At 36.8% G+C, this 23,058-nt stretch overlaps 1 protein-coding gene across 31 annotated transcripts in view; it reads right to left on the bottom strand.

Annotated features, from left to right (window-relative positions):
• Positions 1–23,058, bottom strand: part of PUM2 (pumilio RNA binding family member 2) — a 104,891-nt gene that overhangs the window by 53,063 nt on the left and 28,770 nt on the right. For all 31 annotated transcript variants that reach the window (XM_063622778.1, XM_055254286.2, XM_063622773.1 and 28 more), the window contains 5 exons: positions 18,516–18,624; positions 12,261–12,448; positions 11,526–11,695; positions 8,350–8,620; positions 8,011–8,104 (listed from right to left, as the gene is read on the bottom strand). In XM_063622778.1, coding sequence (XP_063478848.1) covers positions 8,011–8,104; positions 8,350–8,620; positions 11,526–11,695; positions 12,261–12,448; positions 18,516–18,624 — 832 coding nt within the window. The remainder of the gene's footprint in view (positions 1–8,010; positions 8,105–8,349; positions 8,621–11,525; positions 11,696–12,260; positions 12,449–18,515; positions 18,625–23,058) is intronic.

The following is a 23,058-nucleotide window of genomic DNA, read 5'->3' as shown; positions in this document are numbered from 1 at the left end:
TGGTTGAGTTTATCTAAAGACCTGGGATCAATAGAAAGGAAATGCTTGGGTTGCGGTAAGAGGTTGTGGAAACAAGTTTTATCATTCAGATGAATCCTCCAGATAGCAGGCTTCAGAGAGAATAGACTCTGTTCCTTAACAGACTTAAGGTCTGCGTTGATGTTAATGCTGGAGAGGTATAATGAAGCACGTCCAACCCCCACTTCCCATCACAGCCTGAATCAGTCTTTCAGGTTAATTTTTTTTTTTTTTTTTTTGAGACGGAGTTTCACTCTTGTTGCCCAGGTTGGAGTGCAGTAGCACGATCTTGGCTCACCGCAACCTCCGCCTCCTGGGTTCCAGTGATTCTCTTGCCTCAGCCTCCCGAGTAGCTGGGATTACAGGCATGAGCTGCCACGCCTGGCTAATTTTGTATTTTTGGTAGAGATGGGGTTTCTCCATGTTGGTCAGGCTGGTTGTGAACTCCCGACCTCAGGTGATCTGCCCGCCTCGGCCTCCCAAAGTGCTGGGATTACAGGCATGAGCCATAGCACCTGGCCTCAAGTTAAATTTTAAGAGCACCGTGGCCAAGGAAGAAGTCCATTCAGATGGTTGCTGGGGGCCTTAGAATTTTATTTTGGTTTATACTTTTTGTGAAGAAAATATGAATTAAACTATGAGTTCAATAAAATCCTTTCATTTTAAAGCCATTTGTTGAGTCCTATTTTTAACTATGCCCTAGGTCAAAAAGGTTACAAGATTCCACTCAGGTTAGTGAAAGGAAAATAAATCTCCCCAAAATCACCAAGCCAAAAAGAAAAGTTAAGCTGGGAACTGCATTGGGCAAATCCTGCCTCCCATTCTATTCCTAAATAAGATAGCTAGAAAGACTGAAAGAGAAAAAAAGAAAAAAAAAAGCTACGTATCTGCCTCTCAGTTTGCCCGCAAGGAAATTCCTTATGGACAAAGGACAGGCAGAGCTCAAAGTCATCCCTCTGCTCACATGAGAAAAAAGCATATCTGATTTCTTCACTAAGCCAGACTAACACATAACTGATTATTCCTGTAAATTGTGCATTCAGTGAAAAACTAATCAGAAACTCAAAAGAATGCAATCATTTGTCTCTTATTTGTCTCTTATTATTAAGCTGGTAGCCCCCTCCCAGCTTCCAGTTGTCCCATATTTCCGGACCAAACCAATGTACATCTTATGCATATTGACTGGTATCTCAAATCTTAAAATGTATAAAACTAAGTTGTGCCCCAACCACCTTGGGCACATATTGTCAGGACTTCCTGAGGCTGCGACATGGACATGTCCTTAAGCTTGGCAAAATAAACTTTCTAAACTGATTGAGACCTGTCTCGGTTATCTTTTGGTTTGCAGCTTCATCTATCATGGATTACCTTTATCACAAAAGTAGAAAACAATGTATTAGGATTCCTGTTCTACTTACACCACTAAAAAATCTAAAAGTTTAATTTAATATAGTTTTATGATATAAAGATTGTTATTAAAAATTCAAATACTGGGAGACATAAAGCGGAAAGTGAAAATCCTCATGTAACCTTTCCTGATACGTATACGTACTTCTAAATGCATATATACTCATACATTTTGTACTCTATAATGGTACTTTAATACACTTTTTTACCTACCAATTAATCGCAAATCTCTGTCTACAGATACATACCTAGCTCGTCCTTTTTTTTTTTGAGACAAGGTCTTGCTCTGTTGCCCAGGCTTGGAGTGCAGTGGCATGATCATGGCTAATTTCAGCCTTCACCTCCCAGGCTCAAGCGATCCTCCCACCTCAGCCTCCTGAGTAGCAGGGACTACAGGTATGCACTACCATACCTGGCTAATTTTTGTAGAGACAGGGTTTTGCCTATTGCTTAGGCTGGTCTCAAACTCCTGTGCTCAAGCAATCCACCCAACTTGACCTCCCCACAATGCTGGGATTACAGGCGTGAGCCACTGTGCCCAGCCACTCATTCTTTTTAATGGCTACATAATATGTAGTCTTCTGTATAGAAGGAACATGATATAATCAGTCTACTATTTTTATATATGTAGATGGTTCATAATCTTTTGCTATAAATAAACAATGCCATTATTCTCTTTAGATACACAGGTCTGTACATTACTATACCCTTATAAAAATTCACTTCAACGGACGAAAATATAAATTCTCTTTTTTAAGAGACAATGTCTCACTATGTTGCAGAGTTCAGGCTGGTCTCGACCTCCTCGGCTCAATTGATGTTCCCGCCTCAACCTCCAGTAGCGGAGAATAAAGGCAGGTGCCAACACACCTGACTTTTCTGTTTTTGTCATATAAATTCTTGACCTATATTTCTAGATTATTCTCCAGGAAAACTGTACCAATTTAGATTCCAAAAACATGAGTGCCACTTACACTCCTGCCAAAACAGGACATTATCAAACATTCTGAAGACTCGCCAACCTAATAGGTAAATTAAAAATTTTTTTTTAAATTTGTTTTAATTCATGGTTGTTTGGCTATCAACAAGGAAATGTATCAAATCTTTTGTGCTTTTGTTTTTCTCATTAAAAATTTCAATCCATTAGGAATGAGACCCAATAACTCCCCCCCAAGCTATTTTCCAAATAATCATTCTTTTGGCATTGATTTGAAATTCATCTCATCACTCTACCCTAAACAAGCATGCATGCACACACGGATCTATTTCAAAGTAATCTTGTTCAATGACCTACTCATATATTTTGAGTCCAGTACCACACTCTTTTAATTGTCATAATAATTGTTTTAAAAAACTGAAACTGTGCTCCAAAAAGTTAAAGAAAGCAGTGACTAATGAAAATTCTTGAGTTTGCAAGATGGCAGATATGAAAAGAAAGAATTTGCAGAAAGAAATGCAGAAACTCTCTGTTTATAAGATAACAAAACTGGCTGAAATCGGTTAAAACCAATATGGACTGCAGTGTGTGCAGAACAAGCTTGCTGACATCACAGCCCATATTTCCACTACGTTTCATACTAACTCTCCTGCAATTTGCACATGTGACCCATCAGGTGGCATGAAGAGATAGCTGTGCATGCTGAGGACTTTCCAGGCCTCCCCTTTTCTTCCACCAATCACTTAATAATCTCAAAATCCATCCCCTAAGGTCTTTCTAATAAAAATTACTCCCTTAAAGCCAGCACGCACAGGGAGAGAGACTTGAGCTGGACTCCTGTCTCCTTGTTGGTTGACCTACAAAAAAAGCTTTTCTCAAAAACCTGGTGCCATAGCATTGGCTTCTACTGCATCAGGCAGTGAGTGCTTCTGCTCTGAAACAATACGGTTGAGCAAGTCCTCCTCCTCCACTTTAATTTTAGTTTTCCATTAATTTTCTGTTTTTTTCTAGGAGCACTGCTTGAGCCTGGGAGGTCGAGGCTGCGATTAGCCATAGGCCACTGCACTCCATGCCTGGGCAACAGAAAAGTACCATTTACTTTTCTGAGACAAACATCAAAAATCAAGCTTTCAAGTTTTTTTTTTTTTTTTTTAAAAAAAGAGAAAAAAAAAAACCTGCTGGGATTCTGACCAAGAGTGTATTTAATACACACATTAATTTAGGGAGAACTGACATTTTTATAATACTGAGTTTTGCCCAGAAAAATCACGTGTCTCCATTTATTCAAGACTTCTGGAAAAGTTTATAGTTTTCTTTACAAATGCTTTGTACATTTTTATTTACTCCCTCATTCCATAGCTGTTCATTTCTCCTTCATATTTCCCATGTCTTGATTACTGTAGGGAATTTCAGTGTTCTAGGCGACCATCTACGTTTTATTTCCTAATTCATTTAGTGGTAGGTGATAGCCAATTATGCAGCTCACCTAGAACTACTTTTTCAACGACTTACTTAGAAGACCACAAAATGGCTCCTTTTCACAGCAATCTGTTGTTTTAAGACTTCTGATAATTTCTGATGGCTCACATCCTTTATCTCTTAAGGTTCTGAATATAATCTTACGTTCTTTGCACAACTTTAAAGTTCCCTTCCATATCTTAGAACTCTGTGACATGTTTTCTAGCTGATCCTTCTTGTTTGTACTGTCATTTTTGTTTGAAACATTATCTTACATGAGAGTTTCTCTTGCACTCACTTGTTCATTATGCGGTATCAGAATTATTGCCTAAACTACATACTATAGGGTCAAATCTCCAAACCAAGTCTTTTATTAGTAGCTGGGGGAGCTCTTACATGGTTACTATAACTCAACCCCCAAAGCCTGAACTATACAGGCCCCTTTTTGTTTGTTTATTCCCCTTCTAGCCATCTGTAGGTCACCTGGCTTTATTCCCAATTTACCCCACTATGGATTCTCCCTCAACTCCTTGTACTCTAGGAACCCCCCAATCGACTACATAACCCTGCCTTTTTGTTTTCATTCTATCCTATCTATTATTTCTGTCTGGCCAAGTACATGGGTTAAGCGTATGTCTTACCTATTTTTGTATAAACTAGCTAGGAATAGTTTTAATATTTTTAAATGGTTCAAAAAAATAAAATTCAAACACACAAAAATTATTTGAAGTACCCATAAGTAAAGTTTTACTGGAACATAGCAATATTTATGCATCATCTAATGACCATTTTCATGCTTTACCAGCACAGTGGAGTGGTCATGACCAAACCCATATGGGATGCAAAGCTTTAAATATTCAATAGCCCTTTGTACAGAAGACATTTGTCAACTCACACTCTAAAAATTTTCCACATACGGTCACTGTGCATTTAAAATGCGACTAGTTTGAGATCAGCTATATTCAAAGCTGACTTGAGATCAGCTATATTTCAAAAACAATATAAAGAAAAGAATGCAAAAATTCTCATTAGTAAGTTCCATATTGATTACATTTTGCAATATTTTGGATATGAGCTAAATAAAATATTCAAATTAATCTCACCTATTTTTAATTTTTAAAAATGCGATTACTAAATAACTGCAAATTATATGGTACATTTACATATTTCTATCAACTAGTCCTTTCCTAAATGAGCTATTGGCCAGCTAAGAGGTGACCAGGCAAACGTGGATAAAAAAGATTGTCAACAACGAATACGCTTATCTGTCGAATTGAGTTAAAATGTGGGGTCAATTTTGATACACTATGCTTTCTAGGTTTTCAAATTTATTTATATTAGGTTTCTCACACACGAAAGTTCTGCCACATCTTTAAAGATTACATAAGTCCAATATTATTAAAATACTCTAAGGCATTAAAAAAAAGAGAAATGGCTGGGCTGGGTGCAGTGGCTTATGTCTATAATCCCAGCACTTCGGGAGGCTGAGTCAGGTGGATTACTTGAGCCCAGGAGTTTGAGACCAGCCTGGACAATAGGGTGAATCCCCGTCTCTACAAAAATTTCACTGGGCATCGTGGCTTGAACCTATAGTCCCAAGCTACCTGGGAGGCTGAGATGAAAGGATTGTTTCAGCCTGGGAAGCTGAGGCTGTACCTACCACTGCACTCCAATCTGGGTGAGAGAGTAAGACCTTGTCTTCGAAAAAAAAAAAAAAAAAAAGACCTGTCTAAAATTATTTTTGTGAAGCAAGAATGCTGACACTAAAAAAAATGAAAAAACTGCAAATACACAGAGACTAATTTCACCTAACTATATAGATGTAAAAATCCTAAATGAAATACTAGCAAATTGAAAGAGTATGTTAAAAGAAATAATTGTTATATACAAGTCTTTTTTATTCCAAGAATGGGAAGATGATTCAACTATTTTAAAATATCATTCATGAAATCTGATATATGGTACTCGATTTTACATAGATAACACTTTAAAGCTACAATGAAAGACAGGAAGAAAGCCATTTACAATAACAAAACATAAAATAAACTTAGAATGAAATATGCAAACCCATACGAGAAAAAATTTAAAGCACTCAAATGACACTACAGTAAACTTGAACAAAAATAAAGACACATCATACCCCGGACAAGAATACTTGATGTCAGCAGGGCACGGTGGCTCACGCCTGTAATCCCAGCACTTTGGGAGGCTGAGGTGGGTGGATCACTTGAGCTCAGGACCAGCCTGGGCAACATGGCGAAACCCTGTCTCTACAAAAAATTAGCCAGGTGTGGTGGCGTGCACCTGTGGTCCCAGCTACTCGGGAGGCTGAGGTGAGAGGATCACTTGAGCCTGGGAGGCAGCAGTTGCAGTGAGCCAAGACTGCACCACTGCACTCCAGCCTGGGTCAAACAACAAGACCTCCTTGTCAAAGAAACAACAACAAAAACAATAACAACAAAAAAAAAACTGATGCTTGATGGCATAAAGATGTCCTATTTCCCTAAGTAAATTACAAAATTTAATCCTATCTTCTGGAAGTAGATAAGCTAATTTTGAAGTTCATACAAAAAAGCAAATAAGAACCAAAAACTTAAAACTCCAAAAAAGAAGAGTAACAGATGTATTGGTCTGCCAAATACTGTAACATAAAGCCTCAAGAAATAAAAACCGTTGTGCTGTCCATGAATAGACAGGTAGCAGTACATTTCTAACATACGAGGACAAACAAGGGATAAAGGGGGTGGGGAAAAAAAGAAAGAGAGGCAAAAAGAAGAAAGAAACAGGCCAGAGTACATGCTGCGATTGGCACTCACCTATAAATGTGGACTTTTTGTTTGTTTGTTTGAGTGGAGTCTCTCTCTGTCACCCAGGCTGGAGAGCAGTGGTGCAATCTTGCTTCACTGCAGCCTCTGTCTCCCAAGTTCAAGCGATTCTCCTGCCTCAGACACCCAAGTAGACGGGGTTACAGACCCCCACTGCTATGCCCGGCTAATTTTTGTATTTTTGTAGAGACGGGGTTTCACCATGTTGGCCAGGATGGTCTCAAACTCCTGACCTCAGGTGATCCACCTGCCTTGGCCTCCCAAAGTGCTGGGATTTCAGGATGGCGCCACTGTGCAGCCTGAAATTTTTGATGAAAACAAAAAATAGGCCAGACGCGGTGGCTCACACCTGCAATCCCAGCACTTTGGGAGGCCGAGGGGGGCTGATCACCTGAGATCAGGAGTTCGAGACCAGCCTGGCCAACATGGTAAAACCCCCGTCTCTATTAAAATACAAAAATTAGCCGAGTGTGGCGGCAGACGCCTGTGATCCCAGCTACTCAGAAGGCTGAGGCAGGAGAATCTCTTGAACCCAGAAGGCGGAGGCTGAAGTGAGCCGAGATCATGCCACTGTACTCCAGCCTGGGTGAGAGTGAGACTCTGTCTCCAAAACAAACAAAAAAACTGAAAAATAAAAATTAGGGCTTAGGAAGCCTTATTGCACTAACACAGAACAATACGAGGTTAAGGAAAGAGAACCCCGTCCATAGACTCTTATGTTAATAGTCTTCGTACAAGCTTAGCCAAAATCAGACAGGCATAAAAATGGTTACACAAATCTACACATGATAAAATAAAATTATACATACATACTGCATCAATATCATATTACTGTTTTTGATACTGTACTGTAATTATTTAAGTGTAGCCATTAGGGGAAACTGGGTAAAGGGTAGAGGGAAGCTATTCCCATATTATTATTGTGGGAGGTAGTGGGGAGACCCAGTACAGACAACATAATGTACCAAGCCTGAGTTCTAGCAGATTAAAAGTCAAAGACCAAATAACTTCATGGAAAAAAATATTTTACGAAAAAATTTAAATGAACATACTGACTTGATAATGGACACAAATAACTAAATTTGAATTTCCAGGTGTCTGACTTTCTCAACTTCACATTGGAGAAAAACTTATGTGATGACAACTTTTATCAAATTACAGATTTTTATTTAATTTAACCAGTGATGCAAATAATAATCAGAAACAATTCTCTAGTTAATAAATACCTTTGTCATACAATCTATTACTTGTTGATCTCAGATGTTTCAAAAAGTAACAAAACCTCACCAATCAGTAAATGAAAAGTGAAACATCCTAGACATTTTAACAAGACTTTGGTCAAAATGAGAACTTATGAAGACTCACCTATATGTGGCTGCTGAGCTGCTGCTAATGCATATTGCTGCTGTTGAGCTGCAGTTAACTGCTGAACTGTTAGTGCATTAGTCCTCTGAAAGAGCTATTAGGGAAAATATTTAACACAAAGATTAGTGTCAAAATCTTTCATTTCTAATTAGAAATCTGAATAAAACATTTTAAACATTTTTTTTTTTTGGGAGGACTTTCTTAAATACAAGGACACTTTAATCAATAAAACATTTAGTACTCAAAAACCCCTACCACTCTTTTCAGTGCCACATAGCACTTCAGGCTAAACCAGTATATAGTTAAGAGGACCTTCTTAAAGAAAGAGCATGCTTTTACCTGTTGCTGGGAATTGTAGTCAAAAAGGCCTACAGTAGCTCCTGAAGAGTCCATTGGTACCTGATTACCAGGATAGTCAAACTGTAAGGATTCCAGACCAACTTGTTCCATGGCATCCAGATTCTGAGTTTCAGGATTTGAAAATTCTTCAACAAGTGGTTTATTAGCTGTAGGATTAGGAAGAGGCCCCAGTCCTTCTGAGGGATTAGTATTGGGGCCCAAGCGCTCAACTACTTCAGTTGGAGAGGCTTGACGACTTCCAGGAGTACGACTACATAAAGAAAATAGAAAAGCATTATGAATAAAAGTAACAAGTCAAATGGCGAAATGGGAAAATAGAAAAATCATGAAAAACAAATGGTCATAAAATACAGTGAATAAGGCATTCTGGGTCACTATGCCACCTTATCACATTTTTTTCTATTTAATATAACTTTCCTCTTAAGAGCTGGCATGATTTGAGGATTTAAAAATATTATTAATGATTACTCCCTTCAATCTGAATAACATAAAGACATAATGCAATTTTACAGATTACAAAAACTGGCCAGTATCGCAACTCCAGCTTATATTACCTGAAATCTCTGTCTCAAGTCACAGTCACAAAGAACAGTGTATTAACAGTAGGTTATTAAGTGGCAAATTATGAAAAAGCTGAAAACCAAAACCCACTTACCATACTGCTGTCCTGCCCTGCCAACACATACTTTTGCCATAACATCCTGCTTAATAGTACTTAAGAAAAAAATCTGGCCATAAGAGATCATAATGGTCTTCATTATTTAAGGGGCCAAAATGTGGGATGCAACAGGAAGAGGGTACTGTACATGATGAGTCAAATGGCTGACTTCTGACTTTGTCTTTTAAATATGATTTTGAGCAAGTCATGTCATCTTTCAAGCTGCAGTTTTCTTATTGAGGAGACTTAAGAGATGACCTTTTGATTCCAACTAATAAGAACAAAAGCAACTATTTATGAAAGCCCTCCAAAGACCATGTTTATTATACAAATAGTTCAGGTGAAACCATCAGAGAAATGTATGACATTTATCAAAACTTAAGTATACACAGCAAGAAAAGGATCTTTCTACATTAAAAAAAAAAAAAGGACCTTACTACTATACGGCCTCCTTAATTTTCACAAGGAATTTATTAACACTGGACTAAATTTTAAGCACTGGCTTCTCTTCTTATTAACATCTTCATGGTCTAAACTTACATTTCTAACCCATTATCAATCCTCATTTATAGCTTATCTTATACATAAATGTTTTATATAGGACCCTTTCCTTTGTAAGAAAGAGTTTATTGTTCAGAGTAACCATGCATTCACAGGCTATTCAAACTTGAGTGCATTAAGTAAATGGCAGTAACTGTTCTACCTGGCTTTTAATGCCAGTTGCTACAGCTAACTCTTCCCAACTTCAGGTGGTCTGTATTGGAATAAATTTGCTAACATATAGAGTAGTTTACAAAGCAATTTCTAGATTACAAGAATTGTTCTCTGTAGATAGGTAAGCAAACTTACACTTCATTTAAACATCAACCATTTTGTCCTTGCAAAATCAGAAGATTTCAAACTCCTTTCCCTTTCAGCCACACCTAATTCTGTACGTGAACATTCCAAAGGCTCTTTTTTCATTTGGAACATATGGAATGAAAAGATAAAACTAAAAGCATTTTCTTTAAAATCAGCCAATTTTTCTTAAAAAAGTAAGTGTCCAATAGTTCTTTTACTCATTTCTGTTCTATTCCAATAATGTATATATATATTGATGACATATCAGTTAATGTAGAAATTAATGATGTGCTGGCATAGTGACCATATGACCACAGCTGTTGATTGTGTTAATAATTTTAATACTGTCAAGTAGTAACTAATACTGTATCTAAAATAATTAGTAATTTAAGACAGGTACCTAAAAACTTAATGGAATAAAATTAGAATGCTAATAAATGTAAAGTCCACATTCATATTTCAGGGGAGAAGTATAACCTCTCACACAAAGTAACTCACATATAGCAAAAATAGAGGACATTAGGAAAAAAAGTAATGCTATCAGTGGTGCTATTTTCTTGCTATAGTTAATGGTGTATTAACACTTCAATTATAAATGTATACTCTGAAGGGTTTATCATCAACTTAATTTTACATGCATTTCCTTTACTAAAACTTAGGTTAGGTAATAGTGAAGAACAAACTCAGAATAAAGTTCTAAATCTGAATAGCATTAAGTGTATTTCTTGTTAAAAGAGGTTTACTGGTTTTGGATGCTTTTTTGCACTCAGAACAGATAGAAATGGCACTGTTTTTAAGAAGCATTGTTACGTTGCTTTTGATAATTAAAGGCAATAAATGTAAAAGTATACCACCCACCATATACCTTATACTATTTTATGTAAGATTCCACGGTCATAAGACCTCAAAGAAACAACTCATTTTCAGATACAGGCTCCGAAGCACCTAATTATTGAAATATTACAGAAAATCAATACAAAGAAACAATTCCCTAATATGTAGATAAATGTATACTGTCTAATCTAAGAGCAAAGGCTAAAGTACTTATTTAACTGCCATAAAAAGACAACAAAAGGCTACAATGTAAAAAATTATGAGCTTAAAGCTAACTTTTAAAAGTCTCTAATATGTTCCCCACTTGCTATTTGCAGGAATAATCTTAAGTATCAGCACAAACTCATATATTGTAAGAAAGATTACTGCTCCTAAGCTAATTTTGTCTCCTCTTAAGATTAAAAGTTAAATGGGAGGCAGGGCATATATACTCAGAAGGAAGAAAACTCCATTGAAAGGTGCTCAAAAGCACTCCCAAGAGGGGAAAAAAAAAAAAAATCAGAGTAAACCTACAGTTCACTAAAATTTAACGGAGAGGAAAAAGTTCAAATTTAGACTATTATATTACCAGAAAAGTAAGCACAGCTTCTAACATTACTCCTTCAACAGAATGCAGTGTTTCAGAGGCTGGTTTGAAGATTTTTTTTTAATGGTTCATAATCACAAATTTTCTTTATAGTAAAAAAATAAAATTTGTCCAGATTAACACAAAGTTCAAAGGAAATAAACCTAAATGATGAAAATGTCTAAATCAGTCACATCAACTAACAGTAATAATCCCTAAAAAGATACGCTTTTCTTCTTGAGAAAGTTAAAATCTTACTTAAAATCTTTGCAATCGGCATCCATTCCATTTGGCAAACCTCTGCCATTTATTTTAGAATCATCATCATCTCCTTGTTTAAGATCTCTGTTTTGGTCCTCCTCAAATGGAGAAGCCTTGCCTTTTTGATCTCCTTTCTCAGGTCCATCTGTTTCAGCATCTCTAGTGCCCTGAGGAAAAAGAATCTGTTTGATTCTGAATATTTAATAGAACACAAAAAAAAGGCACCATAAGGTGACCTAACACTACACTATAGTGCATGTAAACAATAAAAGCATTGAATCTTATTTAATTTCGTAGTCAATTAATTTATCAAAGGCCAAAAAATTGAGTACAAACTAGTGATTTATAACAGAAGGGCTAAGGCAACCTTAACTATAGCGGTGCTGGAAAAGCAGTTAACACCACAAACTAGATTAAAATTTTCTTTAATGCGTAGACGATTTTGTTTAGTTACTTTCAGATCAAGCACTACCAGGAATAAGCAATTTTAATTTTGCAGATTATGTTTTAAAATTAGTATGATTTGACTTTTGTAACATGGTTCAGATCATACATATTTCCAATGGTTCTATCATTTCCCGTTTTTCAAGTGGCTAAGCAGAATAGCAATAATAGTTACAAAATTTCCCTTAGCTATAGGAAGGGCACAGAAAAATAAATTGAATTAAAAATAAAAGTAATGTAACCAAATAACTCTCAAGCAAATATTATTTCTTTATTCAAAATACTTACAAAATTTCCCTTCCTAAATCGAGAATCCAATTTATCAGCAGGAGAAGAACTTAATACATATTCTACCATGCTCACACCAAGGCCTCCACTTTCTGATCGCGGAGACAGTATTGCATTTACTTCACTGTTTCCATGAAAACCCTGTCCAGATCTTCTCTGTACCATAATAGGCTGGGACATTGAATGGTCTGTTTGGAAGAAAAAACACAATTATATACTTATACTTTTAAGTTAAACAACATGTAGTTAAACAAATTAATATACTGAAGTAAGAAAAATCAGCACAATGTTTTATTTTGCATGTTATTACTATAATCTTTACATAAAGCTCTTCATAGGACACAAACAAATGGAAGAACATTCCATGTTCATGGATAGGAAGAATCAGTATCATGAAAATGGCGATACTACCCAAGGTAATTTATAGATTCAATGCTATCCCCATCAAGCTACCACTGACTTTCTTCACAGAATTAGATAAAACTACTTTAAATTTCATATGGAACCAAGAGTCCGCATAGCCAAGACAATCCTAAACAAAAAGAACAAAGCTGGAGGCATCATGCTACTTGATTTCAAACTATACTACAAGGCTACAGTAACCAAGACAGCATGGTACTGGTACCAAAACAGATATATAGACCAATGGAACAGAACACAGGCCTCAGAAATAACACATCTATAGCCATCTGATCTTTGACAAACCTGACAAAAACAAGAAATGGGGAAAGGATTCCCTATTTAATAAATGGTGCTGGGAAAACTGGCTAGCCATATGTAGAAAGCAGAAACTGGATCCCTTCCTTACACCTTATACAAAAATTAACTCAAGATGGATTAAAGACTTAAATGTAAGACCTAAAACCATAAAAACCCTAGAAGAGAACCTAGGCAATATCATTCAGGACACAGGCATGGGCAAAGACTTCATGACTAAAACACCAAAAGCAATGGCAACAAAAGCCAAAATTGGCAAATGGGATCTAATTAAAGAGCTTCCACGCAGCAAAATAAACTATCATCAGAGTGAACAGGCAACCTACAGAATTTGGGAGAAAATTTTTGGTTGAGACTAACTGGCTGGAGCACATATCTTGAAAATACAGACGGAAAGAGCCATTTGGCAATAAACATATAAAAACCTATGTTAAGAACAGTACAACCAAAAAGGTCAATAAAGGTAGAAATAGTACCCAAAGGATACTACCTGAAGGATCAGTTGCTTATAAACATCATCTTAAAAAGTTAACGTTCTTTTGACAATTTATAACATAACAATTCATAATATAAACCTTCAGGGATAAAACCTAGAAGAGGCTGAACAGCAGGCGCTCATACGTGCTATCCCAGCACTTCAGGAGGCTGAGGAGGATCACTTGAGCAGAGGAGTTTGAGACTAGCATGAGAAACATGGTGAGTTCCCATCTCTACAAAAAGTTTAAAAATTAGCCAAGCATGGCAGCACAGGTCTGTAGTCCCAGCTACTCAGGAGCTGAGAGCTGAAGTGGGAAGATTACTTGAACCTAGGAGGTTGAGGCTGCAGTGAGCCATGTTCACACCACTGCACTCCACTCTGGGTGACAGAGTGAGATCCTGTCTCAAAAAAAAAAAAAAAGGCCAGGGGCAGTGACTCACTCCTGTAATCCCAGTACTTTGGGAGACTAAGGCAGGTGGACTGCTTGACCTTAGGAGCTCAAGACCAGCCTGGGCAAAAAGGTGAAACCCCATCTCTACTAAGAATACAAAAATTAGCTGGACATGGTGACGGGCACTTACAGTCCCAGCTACTAAGGAGGCTGATGAGGTGGAAGTATCATCACCTGAGCCCAGGAGGTCAAGGCTTTGGTGAGCCGTGATTGTGCCACTGCACTCCAGCCTGGGTGACATGAGACCCTGCTCCCCACTGCAAACAAATACATTAAAATAACAATAAAATAAAATAAACTTTCAATTTGGCAGAAACACTTCTCAAGTTCACAGTAACGCACTGGATAGATCAGAACTCACAACTATAACGCTATACTCACAAATGAGTAAGTCCAGAAAAATCGATAATACCATAGAATTTTCTATTCTTGGTTTAAAAAAAAACTAAATTATCTTCTATCTTAAAATTTTTCCATTTATTTTAAAACAAAATTATTCATTTGATATATTTTTTCTCCATATTTTTGAGATGAAAAGTAAAGGTAGTATTTAAGATCTGAGAGTTAATGGAATACAAATAAAAATAGTTTTTGCTGGAAATTTTTTTGAAAGAAACGGTAAGCTACCAGCTACCTCTGGCTTGTTTGTGACCGGTATAAATATTCAGTATTTAAACTATTGAGGCTGAAATGTCATACTGGTAGCCAGTTATAATTTTATTAACTGTAATAATTTTGAAATGATTCCCAGGTTAAACCAAATCAAAACATTTCCGTTTCAGTATGTGCATCCATGAGATTAGTCATTATATCCTTTCTTTCAGTCATGCATCCATTCATTACACAATTGAAATATTGATTTATTCTCTTGTATGCTAGGCAATGAGCTATACATGAGGAATCCGAGAACAACAGTTTGTCCTCAAGATTATAGGTTTAATAAAAAGCAATTAGAATAGAATAAAAGCGCTTTAACAAAAATATAATCCATGATACTATGAGATCTGAAAGACGGGCATTCAAGTCCAACAGAGCTTAAAGGAAAAAGTAAAATTTAAGGGAAAAAAAAGCAAAAATAAGAAAGATGGGTATCAATCCTTCTAAGTCTTAGAATCAATGCCACCAAAGGAAGTGTGCTTCTTTTTTTTTTTTTTTTTTTTGGTGGGAAGGTGCAGGGTCTCACTATATTGCCCAGCTGGTCTCAGACTCCTGGCCTCAAGTATCTGCCAGCCTTGACCTCCTAAAGTGCTGCAATTACAGATGGAAGTGATATTTTAGCTGATAATGAAGGGTTAAAAAAAGGTAACCATTGGGGAGGTGGGGGTGATAGGACATTTCAGTTACAGAAACCAGCATGTTCAAATGCCAAGAACTGCTGGAGAACATAATGAACCTGATAATCACAAGTAATGTGGTTCTGCTGAGAGGAAGTATGTCAAGTCTCCTGCAGTCATGGAAAGAGGCTCTCTTAGAATGACAATTCCTTTAGAACAAGAAGGTGTTACGCATATTTTTATGTGTCTGGCATTCAATAAATGTTTGTTAGGTAAACAAAATTCCATTCACTTCTAATTTTCTCATGGTTTCTAGTAAAAGACAAACACTCATCTTCAAAATGTTATGAGAGTTGGGAGAGGAGTGGTACAAAAAATTGACTGAAATAATAAATTTCACGGTTTCCCTATCATCCATCTTGAAGTAATCTCTTTGTCATTGTGTGCTCAAGATGCTTTGCTTTCCAACACCTCAAAAAATCTTTGGTTGGCTGGGCATAGTGGCTCATATTTTTAATTCCAGCACCTCGGGAAGCTGAGGCAGGAGGATTTTTTGAGCTCAGGGGTTCGAAACAAGCCTCGGCAACATGGTGAAACCCCAACTCTACCAAAAATACAAAAATTAGCCAGTCTTATAACCTGGTCTCAAAAAAAAAAAAAAAAAGATAAAATTTTTTTTAAATCCTTGGTTCTGATTCCGGTAAATAAATTGTGCATTTAACTTTCAAATCATGTCTATCAACCAAGTTATCGAGCACACATGCTCTCAGCAAGAAATATGCCTTTTGTAGGGAAGATGTATCCCAGTCCAAATTACTAAATATTTAAAATTATGAGTCTAACCTAATACAGGTTAATTCTAATTCGGAAAAATAAAAATTCCTTGAGGACAAGGGTCATATCATTTATCTTTATATTCTCCAAACCTGGCATATTACGTATCACATATTAGTTGAACTCAAAGGAAATTTACAATGTTTTAAGAAAATTTTTGTCTAAATTACTTGTTGCCAACATTTGCAACCTACTTTGTTGAAATCACCAACATTTTCCAGACTTTCCTAACCTTTTAGATTTTAGCTTTTTGGCAATTATTTTATTTTAACAATGAAATTAAACATTATATAGAAGTGTTAAATCTTCTAATATATTTTAATGATTTAGAGAATAAGAAAATATCTCATGATTAACACTGGAAAAATAATGATAATTGGGTAATTATCATCCAAAAATTTGTTTTCATTATTACTTTGGTCATTCTGCAGAGCTTAAGCAAACTGTATTAACTTAAAAAAAAAAAAAAGAAAATATTTGTAAAATACATGATCTAGCCATACACCTCTCAGATTTTATTAACTGGAAACATTTTAAAATATAATCAGTAAAATGATATGCTAACTACTTTAATACAACTATGGGCCGAACAAGGTGGCTCACGCCTGAGGCAGGAGGATCACTTGACGGCAGAAGTTCCAAGACCAGCCTGGGCAACATATTGAGACCTCATCTCCAAAAAAAAGTTTTAAAAATTAGCCAGACACGGCCAGGCATGGTTCATGCCCTAATCCCAGCACTTTGGGAGGCTGAGGCAGGCAGATCACCTGAGGTAAGATTTCGAGACCAGCCTGGCTAACATGGTGAAACCCTATCTTTACGAAAAATATGAAAATTAGCAGGCTGTGGTAGCGGGCACCTACTATCCCAGCTACTTGGGAGGCTGAGGCAGGAGAATCACTTGAACCTGGGAAGTGGAGGTTGCAGTGAGCCAAGACTGGGCCATTGCACTCCAGCCTGGGTGACAGAGCGAGACTCCGTCTCAGGAGAAAAAAAAAAAATTAGCCAGATGTGATGGTGTGAGCCTGTAGTCCTAGCTACTCGGGAGGAGGAGGCGGAAGGATCTTTTTAGCTCAAAAGCTTGAGACTGCAGTGAGCTAAGATCATGCCACTGCACACCAGCCTAGGCAACAGAGCAACACCCTCTTAAAAAGGAAAAAAAAAAAAAGCATTTAACTATGATCTTTAATTTGCCAACACTGTCACTCCTGCATGTTATACTCCTTATACACCAGTTAACTTTCCCTTAACAGTTTCTTAGACCTAAGTCTCTCCCCACTACTTATGAAGTTGAAATCAAAACATTTAAAGATCTGCTCCCTTTCTGGGAGCTCTATCTTACCAAGACAGTCTACTTCCTTCCTGGGTATGGCAAATATCTAATAAAGCTAGGCTTAGCTGCAATTAGATAAATCAGTCATGATCATCTAGTACAATTTAAGACTAAAAATTTCTATGGTTAAATTAATCTAGCCTCCATTTTAAATGAAAATTCAGAATGTTATTATTTTTAAACTTTTATTCTAGATTCGGGGGTGGGTACATGTGCAGGTTTGTTATATAGGTAAATTCATGTCACAGGGGTTTGGTGTATGGATTATTTCATTACTCAGGTACTAAAAATAGTACCTGATGGGTATTTCTTCTGATCCTCTCCCTCCTCCCACCCTCCACCCTTAAGGAGGTCCCTATGTCTGTTGTTCCCCTCTTTGTGTCCCTGTGTTCTCATTATTTAGCCCCCACTTAATAAGTGAGAACATGCGGTATTTGGTTTTCTGTGTTTGCTAAAGGTAATGGTCTCCAGCCCCATCCATGTTGCTGCAAAGGACATTATCTCAATCTTTTTTTCATGGCTGCATAGTGTTCCATGGTGCGTATGTACCACATTTTCTTTATCCACCCTAGTATTGATGGGCATTTAGGTTTTTCCATGGTTTTGCTATTATGGAATAGTGCTGCTGTGAACATACACGTGTGTCTTATGGTAGCACAATTTATACCCCTTGGGGTATATACCCAATAATGAGATTGCTGGATTGAATGATAATTCTGTTTTTACTTCTCTGAGGAATTGACACAATGCTTTCCACAATGGCTGAACTAATTTACATTCCCACTAGTAGTGTGTAAGTGGTCCTTTTTCACAACCTCACCAGCATCTTATTTTTTAATAATAGCCACAGAATTTTACAATCAATTAAAAAAAAACCTTTAATAAAATCTTATAGTGACAAATACTTCTAAAATTACATTTCTTAGCTGCCATTAAGAAAATGTGCATAGGGTTCGGTGTGGTGGCTCACGCCTACCATCCCAGCACTTTGGGAGGCCAAGGCAGGAGGATTGCACGAGCCCAGTTATTTGAGACCAGCCTGGGCAACACAGCGAAACTCTACAAAAAAATGCAAAAATCTGGAGACTCACTCGAAAAAAAAAGGTGCATTATGACTTATAAAATGCTAAATATATTCACAATTCTCACACATATACCAGTAACTTACGAGAAGTTCCCCATGCAGTCTCTCTCCATTCATCATCCCCAAGAAATATGCCTTTTTGTCCATCTTTTGTTGAATCATCAGGTTCCCAAAACTTTTTGGTAGGCAAAAGCTATTTGGAGGAAAAATTACAGTTAAATTTTATTCTAATTACAAAGAATTAATACATAAGAAGTCTCAAACATATCACTGCTATGTATACATTAGTTTTCAATGCTAATGAAAATTCAGAGTGACGTATTTTCTAAGTTGTTTTGTTAACAGTAAATTAACTCCCCACTTATTTTTGTGTGCTGGCGCTAATAATTCTAGACCTTGAACAAAAATCAAAATCTACTTCTGACTTTTCTTCACTTTTCATACATTTTTATTATAATGTAAATTTATTCAAAAGGCTTATTAAATTCTTTACTCAATAACAGATTTAATAAGCATATCCATAGGAATTATTGAACTTTTCCCTTCACTTCCAAGTCCTCTCCCTAGACCACCTCCTATCATCTTCTAGAATAGAAAATACTTTTTCATTCTTAACTCAGTTATTCAATGCAAGTGAACTTCACACCTCTTACTAGCTGCTCAGTACTATCTGTCAAACCCATAACAAAAAGCTATGGATGATAGAAAACATGCATAGAAAAGAAAGAATCTCAAGGCCCTGTGCTCTATCCTATACTGTGACATGCATAGCACATAAAAATTGTGTTGATACAATCATTCATTGATTACTCAAAATGAACATTTTGGGCAATTCTTATTCCTTAATATTCATTCATATCTCCCTACTGTCCCTGTTGCTTAGGAGGTGGCCAACTTGGATATGTTTGCTTGAAAAGAACAGACTGGTTTTCTGAGAAGTGAACTTAGCATTTTAAAAAAGCATTCATAAGACACCATCACTCTCAACTAGGTGTCCAGTCTTTTCAGTGCTAACAATAAAACCTGTGTATACTTCTATTAAACTTATCACACTCAATTACATATATGTTTATCTCTTAAGGGCATGGTCCGCTCACCTTTAGAGAGCTCACAAACATATAAACTAAAATAAATATAACACAGTAATACCTGAAATGGGTCTGAGATAAGATGTGTTTGTGTGTATGACGTAGTAAACCATTAATAAAGGCAAAACTTGAGAAAATGCACTGTGTGTAGAATAGGGTGTGAGATGAAACATGTGGGAAGGTCAAAAGTTCATGCTAGCAAATCTAACAGATGCTGGCAGATCAGATTATGAAGACCCTTAAAGACATGCTAAGGAAGTTAGATGTTCTACTGAAGCAACAGGGAATAGAGAAGAGTTAGCAAGGGTGACACTATGTATTACAAAAAACTCAAGTTGTAAGAATAACAAATAGAAAGAACAAGCAGATCAATTTTGGCAATTTACAATAAGAGGGCCAAGAGAGCAAGAACTAAAAGAGGGTACTGGGCCAGGAGAGGTGGCTCATACCTGTAATCCCAGCACTTTGGGAGGCCTAGACAGGTGGATCACGAGGTCAGGAGTTCAAGACCAGCCTGGCCAAGATAGTGAAACCTTGTCTCTACTAAAAATACAAAAATTAGCCAGGCGTGGTTGCCCGCGCCTGTAATCCCAGCTACCCGGAAGGCTGAGGCAGAGAAGTGCTTGAACCCAGGAGGTGGAGGTTGCACCACTGCACTCCAGCCTGGGTGACAGAGACTCCGTCTCAAAAAACAAAAAACAAACAAACAAACAAACAAACAAGAGGGTACTGGCAGAGAAAGCCGAGAAAATAAAATGGATCTGAGAGACACCTTGGAGTCAAAAGGATCTGAATACAAATGGTGGGGAAGATAAGTAAACAGAACAACCTGTTTAACAACTTAAACAGGTAAAAAGGTAAATGGTAGTGCTATTGACCAAAATAGGAAAACAACAACAAACCAGTAGAAACAGCTTTAAAGGGAAGAGAAAAAATTCAATTTGGGCATGTTCCTGAATTACAGATCTTTTGCTAAACTAAATGTTTTAATTAAAAAATGTCAATTAAAATGTTTAAATGTTTAAAAAAAAAAAAAGAACTCCATTTTTTAAAAAAAGTTTTTAAATGCTAGGATGGCCCTGGGCTGTAAATGACTGGTATTTATAAAGAGCAGACATTTTAAACAATAATCTGCTCTAATAAAGATCCCAGTAAGTAAACTATAACTTCTATTCCCTCTATTTTAAAAATCTCACCATAAAAGATTCATGTAAATATTCAACGAAACATAAATCTAGTAATATGAATACTAAAGCATACTTGATATATTTAAATAATAGAACATTCATAGTTAAAACCCAAGTTAATCCTTTAAAAATACTGTATAAGCCATTCCAAGCAGATGAAAATAATTCCTTAAAGAATAAAGCAATGCTTTTATCCCATACTTCACGAAGAAAAATGTCTCAGTATCAAAATAATAACAAATAAGTAATCTAAAATAAAGTTGTAACAACTAATAGAGCATTTATCACAGACAAAGAAGTGGCTAAAACAGACTATTCTTATGAGGTAGTAAAAGTAATAGCACCACTTTGAGACTATTCTGAAGTCTTTTGGGATTAAAGTTCTGGGAGTGCCTTTAAAATGCTTTAAAATGCAAATTGCAGCACGCACCTAGTCCCAGCTACTCAGGAGGCTGGGCAAGAGAATTGCTTGAATCTGGGAGGCCCAGGGTGCAATGAGACGACATCGTGCCACTGCACTCCAGCCTGGCGACAGAGCGAGACTCTGTCTCAAGAAAAAGAAAAAAGAAAAAAAAAAAGGAAAAAAACCCCCGCAAATTGTATATCTGCGCAGGGAAGCGGGGGGAGTCTGTAAACCACTTACCAAGTGTGTCTACTATGGCCAAGCACTATACTATGAGTATCTTCATTTTCAAACATTTAGAAGTTTTTACGCACAGAAAAATTTAATAGTTGAAATTAACACTCTACCAAAGGCCTTCACTGATATTCTAAAAACTGCTCTGACAGTTTAGACACTGATTCAAATACTTTTAGGGGATCTACTAGCTGGTGACTAAGAATAGGTTAAAGTGAACTAAATGTAGGGGAAGGCAACAATTCAGGATAGAACACGGTTAAAGAGGGAAAAAAAAGGTTAAACAATGCATTGATTAGAACAGCAATAAAAATAGGAGATTTGCCCCTGGAGAGTCTTTTACTGTAGTAGAAATAGCAACCATACAACATTACAGAAAACAAAATTAAGAAACCATTAAGATCTATAAAATAGGTTATCCAATACCACTTCATATTAGTTCCCTACTTCACAAACTCTAAAAGAAGGTCAGGCAACTCAGTGTTTCTTATCAATCTGCTCTTCTATCCTAACTCCAATGTTTGACTGAATACACAGTGTCTTTTCCTTCAAAAGTACGTATGGCTTGCTTTCTCCATTTCCAAAGAAATCAATCAGCACCCAGGCATACTGCATCAAAAAAATAAAATAAAATAAACTCCCATTCAGGCATTTATATGAGTATACCTGTACTTCAGACTTTTTAAATTGTTATGGAAAACCCCTAAACCAACCAAATAAACATAATCCCAAGACTTAAAAGGATTTAAAATGTAAATTATGTTTTAAATTATTTATATAATTTATCATCCCAAATGGGATACTTCTGCGAAAAGAGATGCTATTAATAATTATGCCATGAGAAGATATAGATCTGAGCTGTCCTGGGCAAATCAGAATGTAAAGTCACTCTACTTATAATGGAAGTTCAAAAGAGGTAAGAACGGATCCTCAAAACTAAATTGTAACAGGGAGCAGAGACTCATGTCTGTAATCCCAGCACTGTGGGAGGTGAGAAGATAGTTTGAGCCCAGGAGCTAGAGACCAGCCTGGCCAACATTGTCAGACCCTGTCTCTTTTAAAAAATAAAATAATTATAAATAAATAAATATAAAATAAATTAGCCGGGTGTGGTGGCATGCACCTCTAGTCCCAGCTATTTAGGAGGCTGAGATGGGAGGATAGAATGAGCCTGGGAGGTTGAGGCTGAAGTGAGCTATAATTAGCTGAGGCAGGCAGACCGCTTGAGCTCAGGAGTTCAAGACCAGCCTGGGCAACGTGGCGAAACCCTGTCTCTACAAAAAATATAAAAATTAGCCAGGCGTGGTGGTGTGCACCTGTAGTCCCAGACACTGGGGAGGCTGATGTGGGAGGATCACTTTAGGCCAGGGGTCAGAGGTTGCAGTAAGTTGAGACAATGCCACTGCACTCCAGCTTGGGCCACAGAGCAAGATCCTATCTCCAAAACAAAAAACAAACAAAACAAACAAACAACAACAACAACAAATGAAACACAGAGAACAAAACACAAAGTAACTCCACAGAACACAAAAATGGTGCTTTTCCAGACTTTAATCTTTTCTGTTAATGAAACATATTAACACTTTCATTTTCTCAAATCCTTGATATCAACAGCAAACATTACTAAATGTCATCACTTCCAACAGGAAGTAGTAAACACTCGACTTCCCTGGGTTCAAACTGCTCTTCAAGTACTATTATGTGGCCTTGGACTA

Source organism: Symphalangus syndactylus, chromosome 18 (genome assembly GCF_028878055.3).
Source record: "Symphalangus syndactylus isolate Jambi chromosome 18, NHGRI_mSymSyn1-v2.1_pri, whole genome shotgun sequence".
NCBI lineage: Eukaryota > Metazoa > Chordata > Mammalia > Primates > Hylobatidae > Symphalangus > Symphalangus syndactylus.
The sequence above is the reverse complement of the archived record's forward strand: the minus strand, read 5'-3'. Positions and strand labels throughout refer to the sequence as shown.